At 40.1% G+C, this 12,107-nt stretch overlaps 1 protein-coding gene across 1 annotated transcript in view; it reads left to right on the top strand.

The window, feature by feature from the left end:
- Positions 1–12,107, top strand: part of ANO4 (anoctamin 4) — a 282,890-nt gene that overhangs the window by 32,253 nt on the left and 238,530 nt on the right. Inside the window, exon 3 of the mRNA XM_019641684.1 lies at positions 1,396–1,647. Within this exon, the coding sequence (XP_019497229.1) occupies positions 1,396–1,647 (252 nt within the window). The remainder of the gene's footprint in view (positions 1–1,395; positions 1,648–12,107) is intronic.

Here is a 12,107-nt window from a genome sequence, read left to right as displayed (position 1 = left end):
TGGGAGGGCTGCCCAGACACTGTCGTTCAGTCTCTCTTGTTACCTCTTTTGGGCTTTCTTGGTTCCTCATGCCCCCTGAGGAACCTGCAGTCCCCACACATCAGCATCTTTTACTGGACCTCCCTTCCCTGTGGTTAAGACCTTCTAGAAGAAGGCACCCCAGAGGAAGAAGGGACAGATTCTGGCTACTTTTGCTGCTATTAATTTGATTATTCCAGTCCCTGCTTCACAAACTTTCTGGTATATTGTTTTACCTGCCAAATAAAATCCAATTTTTTTACCTTGGCATTTAAGACCCTCAACTGTCTTGAACTCACCTACCTTTCCATTCTTGTTTATTTATTTTTTCTTGACTACACTTATATTCTGTTCCTAAATTCTGATCTCTGTTGCAGATGCAAATGCCTGCTGACATCAGGCATGTAAGGCAAATTAGTGAGGAGGTTGGGAGTATTAGGGAGTGGTGGGGTTTGTGGCAGGCTGGGGAAGTAAGTAACAATGTAAATCCCTTTACTTACCACAAGAGGGTGCTGCCATGGTTAGTTACTCCAGTCGACAGTCACCACATGGGGATGTATTCCAGTGTTGCGTGATTTTTGGAGAACATCAAGGGATTTTTCAAGAGAAGCTAGAAAGCTGATTTTTCTCTGCATTTTTATTGCTGTGAATGTGGATTTGATTTTTATTTCAAATTAAGAAAAGCGTGGATGAAAAACACATCTGTGGAACAACTGCAACCCTCTGGCCCCTAGGTAGCGACCCTTGCCTATATAAGGTCAAGTTCATGACACTTTTTTCATGATCTAGTCATTCCACCTAAAGGGGCTCTCTCTCCAGGGGGAACTTTCTGTCCTACTTGTAAACTTTCTTTCATCTTGCTTTGTACTCAGGTTAGTTGTAGTTTAGGCGGAAAAATGTAGATTTTGGAGTCAGTCAGTCCTGGGCTCGGATTCTGTTCCTGACCCTTACTGACTTCTTGATCTGGGGCAAGTTGAGATTTAATTTCCTCATCTATAAAACTAAAATAGTGATCGTCCCCTTGTATAATTGCTGTGAGGATTAGAATCACTTATGCAAAGTATCGAGCACATAGTAGACCTCTGGGTAGTTTTTCATTATGAATGTAAGTTTTACCTCCTATACTAGATGCCGAGCTCCTTAAGGGCAAAGACTGGGCACCTGGCACATAGTATGTGCTTAATAAATGTGTGTGGAGTAGGTGAACAAGATCCATCAAGTGTGGTGATGCCTGTCTGTTTATTCATCAAGTAACATGCGTCCTTCTCTCAAGTGGCGTTCGATTTGACTCACAGATAAGACACTTGGGAAATATAAAAACCACTGTAGTGTAAGGCTTTGATTGCTGCTTCTGACCTAATGTGTTTGTCTCACCAGGTTATGACGTTGCTGGGCCTGTCGCAATTGGGCTCACCCACTGGAAAAATCCGTATGTGCAAGGCGGACCCTGCCTCCCATCAGACCTGCCACTCTTCGTCTCCAAAGATGCAGGCATCCCCGGGTACCACCATTCCCTCCCTCGCAAGACGGAGCTGGCCACGCCTTTGTCTTGCCCAGCCTCGCTCTCCATCACTCCAGTGCCTTCTTACAGCAGCAGCAGCCAGGAAACCTTGAGTCAAGACACGACAGGTAACATTGTTGGCTTCCTGTTAGAGATTCCGGACTCAGTCTATTGAAGGTTCACACATTTGCCTGCTGACCAGCTTGCATCTGGGTTTCTGCTTGTGTGATGGTACGGACGCCAACCATTGCTTCACATGACTAGCTCAGCTTTGCCAGAAGGAAGGTTGGATGTATTTAGAAACAGTTGACCGAAGTCTATATTTGATCTAGTTCTATTTAGTAAAATGATCATCTGGAAATGAACCCCTGAATCAGAATTCTAAGTTTTGTCGTATGATTTTTTGTGGGTTTGTTTAATTTCTTTAATCCTCTACTAAGTAATAAGGCATCTGTCTTGAACTAAACTCTTGTATTCAAAAAAAGTCATCAGAAAGTCATTTTGAATGCCTGCATGGCTGCCCATTCATATTACTCCTCCAATTCCATCTATGTCAGGGGTCTGCAGACCACTGCCCGTGGGCCAGATCTGGCCTGATTAGTTCCGCCCAAGAACTAAGAATAGTTTTTACTTTGTAAACATTATTGGTGTTTTAGTCTATTCAGGCTGCTCTAACAAAAGCCTGCAGACGGGGTCATTTATATGCATAAACAACAGATATTTATTTCTCACAGTTCTGGAGGCTGGAAACCTGAGGCTGGGGTGCCAGCATGGGTGGATGAGGACCCTCTTCTGGGTCTCAGACTTCTCATTGTCTTCTCACATGGCAGCAGGGGTGAGGGAGCTCTCTGGGGTCTTTTATAAGCACACTAATCCCATTCATGAGGGCTCCACCCTCATGACCTAAGCACCTCCCAGGGGACTCACCTCCTAATACCATCACATTGAGCATTAGGATTTCAACATATTTCTGGAGGTCAGGGGTGGACACAAACATTCAGACCATACAGTTGGAAAAAATGAAGAGAGCAATAATATTTTGAGACATGAAAGTTACATGAAATTGAAGTTTTAGTATTCATATATAAAGTTTTATTGGGACACAGCCACAGTCATTCATATGTTTTTGTATTGTCTATGGTTGCTTTGTTGTGACAGTGGCAGAGTTGAGTAATTGTAACAGAGACCACATGACCTGCAAAGCCTAAAATATTTACTGTCTGGCCCTTTGCAGAAAGTGTTTGCTGACTGCCGACCTGTGTGATCCTCAGGAGTTGTGACTTAAACAATCAGGGCAAGAAAACCGCTTACAACATCTTGCCTTCAAATTGATTGCACTTTAAATGAGTCACAGAAAGTTTTATCTATGCAAGGAGACCCAGTTAATTGTTTTTGTAATTACTCCGAGTTGGAGGTTTCAGTTATGTAAAATGTGTCCTGCTGCGTTTGTCTTTTATACATACAGCACTTAGTGATAATGGTTTAGTCGGCCAAATCCAAGGTGTAATTCCTGTTCTGGAAATCAGTCTTTGCATGTTGACACTCAACATTCACAGCGCCACTCAACCATTCACAGATGCTGCCACCTAGAGATGAAATGCTTATGTTGCAGAGGTTCCAGATTCTCGAAAGCAATCTCGAAAGCAGCCGACTGCATACTTCACTAAATGTTCAGTCACCATTGAACTGGTTAAAAATGAAGATGCCTGGGCTCTACTCCAGGGGACGCTGTGTCCTTGGCGTAGAGTGAGCTGCAGCCGTTTGCATGCCGCAGGCTGCCCCTCCTGGGGTCTTGATTCCTGAGGTTTCCAGGCACTCTGTGGGGGACCCTCTCTAAAGTGTCTGGTTAAATGGCCAGATGAAAATTGAGCCTGATATTGTAGGGCACCGGGGGACATTTGCATATCATCAGCTAGTTCTGCCATGGCAAAGCTACCCATCTTTCTTGTCCTCCCCGAGGGCCAGTTTGAGAGCAGGAAAGTCATGATCTGGGGGGTGAACGTTTTTCCACATGTACGTTTGAAATCTCCTGGGTTTTGATGTTATCACGAAGGAAAAACAACTCTGCTTGCTTTAAAAGTTCAGTAAAACCTGGAGTTAAGAAAGAAAGTGCTGCCTTGGCTGGAGTAGCTGAAAGGTTATGACATTTCTTGACAAAGAGGAGTGTGAAATGGCAGCTGCCAGTATCACATCTTACCACGTTTCCCTTTGAGTTGGTTTTTTGCAGAGCATAGAGCACTGTACTCTGATATTTGGAAGAGGTTTCTATTTTTAACTTGTAGGTTTTCAAAAACAAAAGCCTGCAATTTTCTTCATTCCTTGGAACTTTCCATTAGCAATAAAATACTGAATTTTTCCAAGCAACTGGTATTATTATTATTATTTGTATACTTACAGTTAAGCCTGAACATTTAATGATGTTTTACACAAGCATGTGGTATTTTATTATAGAAAAATTTAGATGCTGGTAAAGCTTCTGTAAGTCTCAATTATGATTATAAGGTCAATTATTACATTTATTTGATTTTTTTACAGGAATTTATTGATTTTAATACGTATTTTGTATGAAAACTTCCAGTTTTCTTTCTTCTTCTTCTTGTATTTTTTTTAAAAAGTTTAATTTTATCATTTGTTCATATGTATATATACACAAACACATATATACACATATGTGTGTATATATGTATATGCATGTATACGTGTTATATATATATATGTATAATATATATATGAAGCTTCTGTTGCTGGTTGGAAGAAAACTTTGGGGTGAGATAAGTCAGTTCAAGTCTATCAGAATGTCCTACCTATCCAGACCTTGCTGGACATACACCCCTCATATTTCTGAGCTTTCTTCCTTCTGCATATAGTACAGGGCTGATGTGAAGGAGCAGATAAGTTGTGGACACAAGATAACTATACAGTTATTTCTCGATTGTGGGAGTTTTCTTATGTTTAAGAATTTCTTATGCTTAATTTAAAAACCATTTTTTTGAATTTTATAAACCCCCACTAAACAATTCTAGGAGCCATTTAAAAAACACTCAATGAGCAGAGCTTCTTGAGTTCTCATTTCATTGAGCTGTTTTTACTCTTGCCGCCATCCTGTTCCATCATCTTTTCTCTTCATCATGTGACTAACTTGTACAGTGGGTTTCCTTGTGGTAAACTTGACTTAATCCCACTTGCCACCTTGTGCAGTGAACAATCTGTGAAACTCTCCATGGTGGTCCTGGATGTAGCGTTCTTTCCTCATGGCAGAGAATGTTTTAATCAGTAAGTAAATTGTAACAGGTTAAGTTGGAAAAACAGTCTCCAGTTCTGAGCTTGCTCCATCCATCCATCCATCCATCCATCCATCCATCCATCCATCCATCCATCCATCCATCCATCTGTCCATCCATCCATCCAATACATAACAAAGTTCCCACTCTGTGCCATGTGCTGTGACAAAGCCTTGAGATAGAAAATTGAGTGAGGCATCACCACTGTCTCAGGAGCTCAAAGTCTACAGGAGGAGATGCATAAGTAAATCAAGTATTTTAATTCAGTGTGATAAGTGCTTGGATAGAAGATTTCACAGTAGGTGATCGTACCCATGTATGTTTTTGTTAATAAATTGTTTAACTAGTATATTATTAAAATACTAATAACATAACATTAAAATATACTATTGTAAACATAGAACGTTAAAATATATTGGGTGCAAAAGATAGTATTAAATTATTTCTTCAATTAAAAGAAGATAAATTTGACAGAACCATACGAGGAAAGTTTGGAAACGGGCTCCGTGTCAGATATTTTGTATAGGTTTGATGCTTAATTTTTGATGACCAAGCTTTATAACTTGCATCACTACACAGCTTACAACTTTTGTCAGTCCCCACCTTCAGCTGATTGTCAGCCACTTTCTTCCATTGTATTCAGTTCCCAGCTGCACTCTGATGACTCCAAAGCAATATTTTCTTGTCTGATTTTGCTGACAAGCTTTAAAGATGTGTTTACAACTTCCTAGCAGACGTTTCAGCCTGGATATATTCCACACATTTCAAAACTTATGCCCCTCGAATGGACCTTTCTTCTGGTTGCTTTCAAAGTTCAGTTTCTTACTCCGTTTAATGGTGTCACAATCCATCAGACTCTCAACAGAAAAACTGGGCGTGCTTATGCTTAACCCTCTGCTGGCCATCAGCTTCCGCAGCCAGCTGGATGACACAGCCTTATGTCTACCTTAGAAATATCTCTAATTCAGAGCCTCTTCTCCTTCCCTACCAATACTATCTTAGCTCAAGTTCTCATCATCTCTATCTAGATTACTGGAGCCATCTTGTAACCAGCCTCCCTACAGTTAATTCTTCCATGTCCACAGGAATTTCCCAAATTCATATCTATCTCCCTCCCTCCCTTCTTCTGTTTCTCGTTTCTCCTGTCACTTATGCCCTATTCAACACCTCTGTTGCTTCCCCATTGTCAACAGAATAAACTGTAAACACTTCATATATGGTACACAAGGTTCCTAACTAGCTTTAACTGACTATCCAGCATCTTTTACCACTCTTTACCGATGTATCCACATAATAGTTGCACTTAATTCTTTATTGTTCCCTAAACATTCATGATTTTGGACATGCTGGGCCACCTACTTGGGTACCTTTCCATATAGTCTCCCCCTAGAAAATTGATTCTTTGACCCTAAGTAAGAGGTGACCTCCTCTATGAATTCTTTCCCTCAGCATATTTAGTCATTCTTTATGTTTCCTTTGGCAATTCCTAAAGATGCCTTGAATTCTGCTTTTATTACAGTGTAATACAATTTTATTTTCCTATGTCTGGTTAGTCTACTAGATATGAAGTTCTTGAGTTGAGAATTAGTGTCTTAATCATATATTTGTTCAGTCGTTGTAGAGCTGAGCATTACAAAGTATGTTTTCTTATGTTTTCTATGGCCATTTAAGCCGCAAATTAGACACAGTTGAAGAGAGAATTAGGCCTGGAAGATATTGAGTTGTCAGAAAAGTCATGACGTATTCTTTCTGTTTTTCAAAGGTCATTTATTTATATAAAGAACAAAGACCAATCAATGATATATTGCCCGTTTTGTTTGATAACTTTTGCCATATTTCAGTGAGCTTCATAATTCCTCATTCATAGAAGGACCTGTCTTTATCGGCGAAAAACTGAACAAGGTGCTGATTTACAGCCTCATCTGAATTGAACGTTATACCACGCAAGGAGTTTTGAAGACAGTGAAACAAGTGGAAGTCTGACGGCGCAAGGTCAGGCGAGTATGGTGGGTGTGGCAACACATCCCATCCAAGCTCCAGTAATTTTTGACAGGTGATCAAACTTGTGTGTAGTCTCATGTTGTCGTGATGGAACACAACTCCTTTATAATTAACAAGCTCTGGACTTTTCTGGATGATGGATTCGTTCAAACTGTCCAATTGCTGACAGTACCCATTCAAATTGATTGTTTGGTTCCTTGGTAGGAGCTTGAAAAACACGACACCTTTAAAATCCCACCACACTGAGAGCATAACCTTTAACCTTCCTCTGATGAATGTCTACTTTCAATGTTGTTTGAGTTGAATCATCATGTCGGGACCACAACCATCTGTGCACCACATTGTTGTAAACAATCCACTTCTCATCACCAGTTATCAGTTGCTTCAAAAAAGAATTGTTTTCCTCACATTTAATGAGCATATTGCAGATGTTTATGTGTGCCATCAAATGAACTTCTTTGAGTTCATGCGGAACCCAAATATTGAGCTTGCTTACGTATCCCAGCTTCTTCAGGTGGTTGTGAACATTTGAATGATGGATGTTCAGTGTTTCTGCAAGCTCTCATGTCATATAACATGAGTTTGACTCAATCAATGCCTTTATTTTGTCGTCATCAACCTCAGTTGGCCTCCCTGACCGAGGAGCGTGGTTGAGATCAAAATCACCAGCACGGAATTTCGTGAACCATCATTGGCACTGATGTTCTTGTAGAGCATTGTCACCATAAACTTGATGCAACTTTTCACAAACTTGACGTGCGTTCTTCCTTTTATGGAAGTAAAACAGTAAAATATGGTGAAAATGCACAGTTTGGTTTTCTGTCTTCAACTTGTTGTAAAATCTCCAAAACTCAACCAAATCATTCAATTTTTTTTTAGCATGAAGCTAGAACTGTCAGCTGTCAAATGACATAGCAATCACATAGATGCGAACGACTTGAGTACTTCCAAAAATGAACTAGCGCCATCTGTCGCAAACATGCGTCATGACTTTTCTGACAACTCAATATATCTGAAGAAATTACCCCAAATGCTCTATAGAGAGATATGAGATAGAAAACTAAGGAGGAGGAGGCTGAACTATAGAAGACAGAAGGAGGAAGTCCAACACACATTTAATAGGAATCCTGTTCTGGATGCTGAGAATAGAGAGAAAAAACAAGAGAGAGAGGGAGAGGGAGAGGAAACTAAAAAAAGAAAAGGGTAATGTCTGAGAATTTTCCAAAATGGATGAGAAACACAAATCGTTTGATTTATAAAACAGTGACTATCAAGCAGAAGAACTAAAAATAAATCCACATATAAACATATCATGGTGATTCAGCAAACACAAAGGGAAAAATCTTAGAAACAACCTGAGGGGGGGGGGAACCCCCACAGTACCTGCAAATGAGAAACAAGCTAAGGATAGAGTTTCCAATAATAATGATTGTGACGAGAAGACAGTGTATTGATGTCTTCAAAGTGCTGGAGGAAATAACAGTTAATGCCGAATTCCAAATCCAGCTAATGATCATTGAAGAGAGAGGTCAGCAGAAGAATATTTTTGGAAAAAGACAGGGAGTGTGTATCCAATGCCCATCTACTTAAAGAATGAGCAAAAAGCCTATTTTAGAAAAGAAGGAACTTAAACCCAGAAGAAAGGACTAAGATTAAGGAAATGAGAGAAAAAATATATTTAATTCAGAAATACCTTTCTCGGAGAATGGTTTTCAACCAGGAATGATTTTGTTTCTCAAGGGACATCTGGCAATGCCTGGATATAGTTTTGATTGTCACCACTGGGCAGGGGTATTACAGGCATCTAGTGGGTAGAGGCTAGCAACGCTGCTAAACATCATGCAATGCACGCGACATGATCCCTAACTCATTGTCCCATGCTTAATTCTTAATGCTGCTTCCTCCTTTGAGTTTCTCTTCCTGTGTGTTGTACCTTTCCCTTGCAATGGACTCCTTCTTTTATATCATTCCCAGGTCTCTGTTCTCTCCTCTGGGGCTGTCTTTGATAAAATGTGTCTTGAGCACCCTAAGTTTTCCCCTTTTCCATGTTTTTTTTCAGATCCTTTAGCTCTCCCTAAATTGAATTTCATGCTGCACCAAGGCCTTCACTTGCACCAGTTTTCTCTTCTTCTCCACTTATACCAGTTTCTCAGCTTTGGCTTTGTTGACATCCTGGGCTAATGAAGGGGTCGTCTGTGCATTGTAGATGTGTGGCAGCACCCCTCGCCTCTACCCAACCTGATGCCAATTGTGACACCCAAAATATCTCCAGGCATTGTCAAATGTCCCAGGTGTGGGGAGGGCACAAAATTGCTCCAGTTGAGAACCACTGATTTACACCAATTAAGTCGGGTTCTGCCTCTGGAGCTCTGTTGAATGGGAGTAATCTGGTAGCAATCATTAAGAGTGGGTTCATGGGTTCTAATGAGTTTTACCCTATATTTAACAAGGGCCTTTTGCAGACTGTGCCCTAATCAAAATTCTGGAGTGAATTTCTTTCCAAAGAGGGAGACTATTCCCCCTGAGGATACAGGTGACACCTTTGATACTTGTCCATCAGCCGCCAGTATACAGTCCTCTGAAATTACGTTCTAAATCAGAGCTCCTCCATTTGTGTTCAAGACCCATGGTAATCTCCTCGTGTCTCCATATACGGGAGTAAGGGACAGCTCATCCCTTTTGCCTGTGGCCTCCTTCCGAGTCCCCTGCGTCTCGCCACTTCCCTCCTAGGGGTCTCCTGTTTGAGCTGAGTTTTGGAAAGATGTCCTTAATGAATTCCAAACATTCCCCATGGATTTTTAAATGTGTTCCTCATTTGTGAAAGGGAATGGGGATGTGAAATGACTATCTCTATTCCGGATCAGTGATCATTTCCCAAGAGTCTAGCTCTTAACCTGTGTACCTATAGCCTGAGCACAGCGCTGTGTCTTGTCATAGAATGGAAGATGTTCACTTACCTTTCCTAGTCACCTTGTTGGGGTTACCGGTGCTCCTGTGTGTGTGAGCTCTGGAAACTTGCGATATGATGAACTGTGGTGATGCTATGAATTTGCCTGAGGTGTAGAGTGCCTTCGAAGAGGTAGTAATTTAACAGCACAAATTTCTTTCAACAAATTGTGATCAGATACACTCAGAATTGATGCTGAAGGAAACGGAGGTTTTAAATGTCAGAGGTAGGGGTGCCACAAAAAATGATCCTGCAACTTGAGCTACTGATGTTACCAAGAGATGAGAGTAACCTGACCCAGCTGGGAGGTGGTGTGCTCCCTTTTAGAGATGCCCAGAGATTCTCACTGACCTGCCCTGTTTGCCTACCATCTGCCCAACAAGTCTAAGCTGAAATTTCTGCTTGAGTGGTAGCCCGGCTAAACACAGTACACAGTAATCGGACATCAGCTATCTTCTCTATAAAAACCAGGAAAAATGTAAATTAGACACACTTTCTAAAGTAGGTTTCTTATAGACAACATAAAGTTGAGGCTTGTGTTTTTATCCTCTCTGACAATTTGTGTTTTCATGATGTAGTTAGACCCCTCACATTTAAAGCAATGATTGCTATAGTTGGATAGGTATCTACCATGTTTGTAACTTCTATTTATTGCATTTGTTTGCTGTTTCTTTTTTCTTTTTTTCCTCCCTTTTTTTCTGCCTTCTCTGATTTTAGTTGAACATTTTATATGATTTTTTAAAAAAGGAATGGGCACCTACCCACTTTTCTCTCTGCCTTTAAAATTTGTTCTTTTGTCAAAATAGCTCTGAAGGGGTGTTTCAATTTTAACCTTGGACTGAATTTCCTGGTAAGGTTTATATGGTGGTTAATCTACTCAAGTTAGGAACTTGTAACAAATAAACCACATGTCCTGGCTTTTGTTCAGGTGAGGGACTGGTGTTCCAAGTAGTGGGAGGATGTACGAAGACTGATTCCAGGGCAGCTGGGGGTAAATGTGTCTTTCACATTCAAGGTCAAGCACTGAATGCCTTAGTCATAGAGATATTATTGTATGGGATGGTTTGGTCTCTGGGGCTACTACTCCAGTATTACATCGATTTTTGGCATTCCATGAGTTAACTGACATTTGAGCAGGCCCAGAATCTTAACCATCATGTATGTGTCACTTCTCTGAGAACACCTGACATTAGTTGGGGACCACCGGTACTTTAGAACTAAGAGGATCGTTGGAAGTATTCATTTGATGAGAGAATTGGCTAAGATAAATAAATCGCTCAGCTTCCTTCAATTTTCCTAATTTCTCCTTGTTCTCCTAAATTTGACTATATTGTTCTTTTTAGAATTCAAGTCTGTGTCCCATCGTTTAATTCTGAGTCTAGCACAATCCTGTTCATTTCCACCTCATATGTGGTGGTTATTTAGTTTTAGAAGATTGAAAACAGTGAATCAGGGATTGATTGATGGCACATGAGGACAGAGGCAATTAAATGATGCAGCTTACTTAAGGACTTCTGATATAAAAAACTGAAGAACTTGATTTAAAGCTGTACTAAATCTGATTTGCAAAGAATGATATATTTTAGAATAAAAAAAAAAACCAGTAAGATGGTCCAATAAACTTATTCATTCACCCAGTCATCTTGCTACTCAAAGTGTGGTTTTCAGTAGATAAGGACCTGAACTGAGATTAAGCAATATAGTTCAAAAGGGTCATCTTGGAGATAGCTTCACTAGGACTTGGTGATTAATGAATGGATATGGCATGTGAGTAAGTGGATATCCCAAATACCTACAAGTTAAAATATGATACTGAAGCTTCATAGTTTAGACCAATGATTCCTTTTTTAACATTTTTTTATTAAGCTTTGGGGTGACATTGGTTAGTAAAATTATATAGGTTTCAAGTGTACAATTCTACAATATATCACCTATGTATTGCATTGTGTGTTCACCACCCAGAGTCAGTTCTCCTTCCATCATCATATATTTGACTCCCTTTACGCCTTTTTATCACCCTTCCCCCTTACCCTCTGATAACCACCATACTGTTGTCTGTGTCTATGAGTTTTTGTTTGTTTTTTGTCTCGTTTGTTTGTTGCTTTCATTTTTATATCCCACCTATCAGTGAAATCATATGATAATCTCAAGATCCATCCATGTTGTTGTGAATGGCAGTATTTCATCTTTACTTATGGCCATGTAATATTGCATTGTGTATATGTACCACATCTTCTTTATCCAATCATCTATCAAAAGACACTTTGTTTCCATGTCTTGGCCACAGTGAATAATGCTGCGGTGAACATAGGGGGACATATATCTCTATGGATAAGTGTTTTCAGATTTTTTGGGTAGA

The sequence above is a fragment of the Hipposideros armiger genome, unplaced genomic scaffold (assembly GCF_001890085.2).
Source record: "Hipposideros armiger isolate ML-2016 unplaced genomic scaffold, ASM189008v1 scaffold_63, whole genome shotgun sequence".
NCBI classification, from domain to species: Eukaryota; Metazoa; Chordata; class Mammalia; order Chiroptera; family Hipposideridae; genus Hipposideros; species Hipposideros armiger.
The sequence above is the reverse complement of the archived record's forward strand: the minus strand, read 5'-3'. Positions and strand labels throughout refer to the sequence as shown.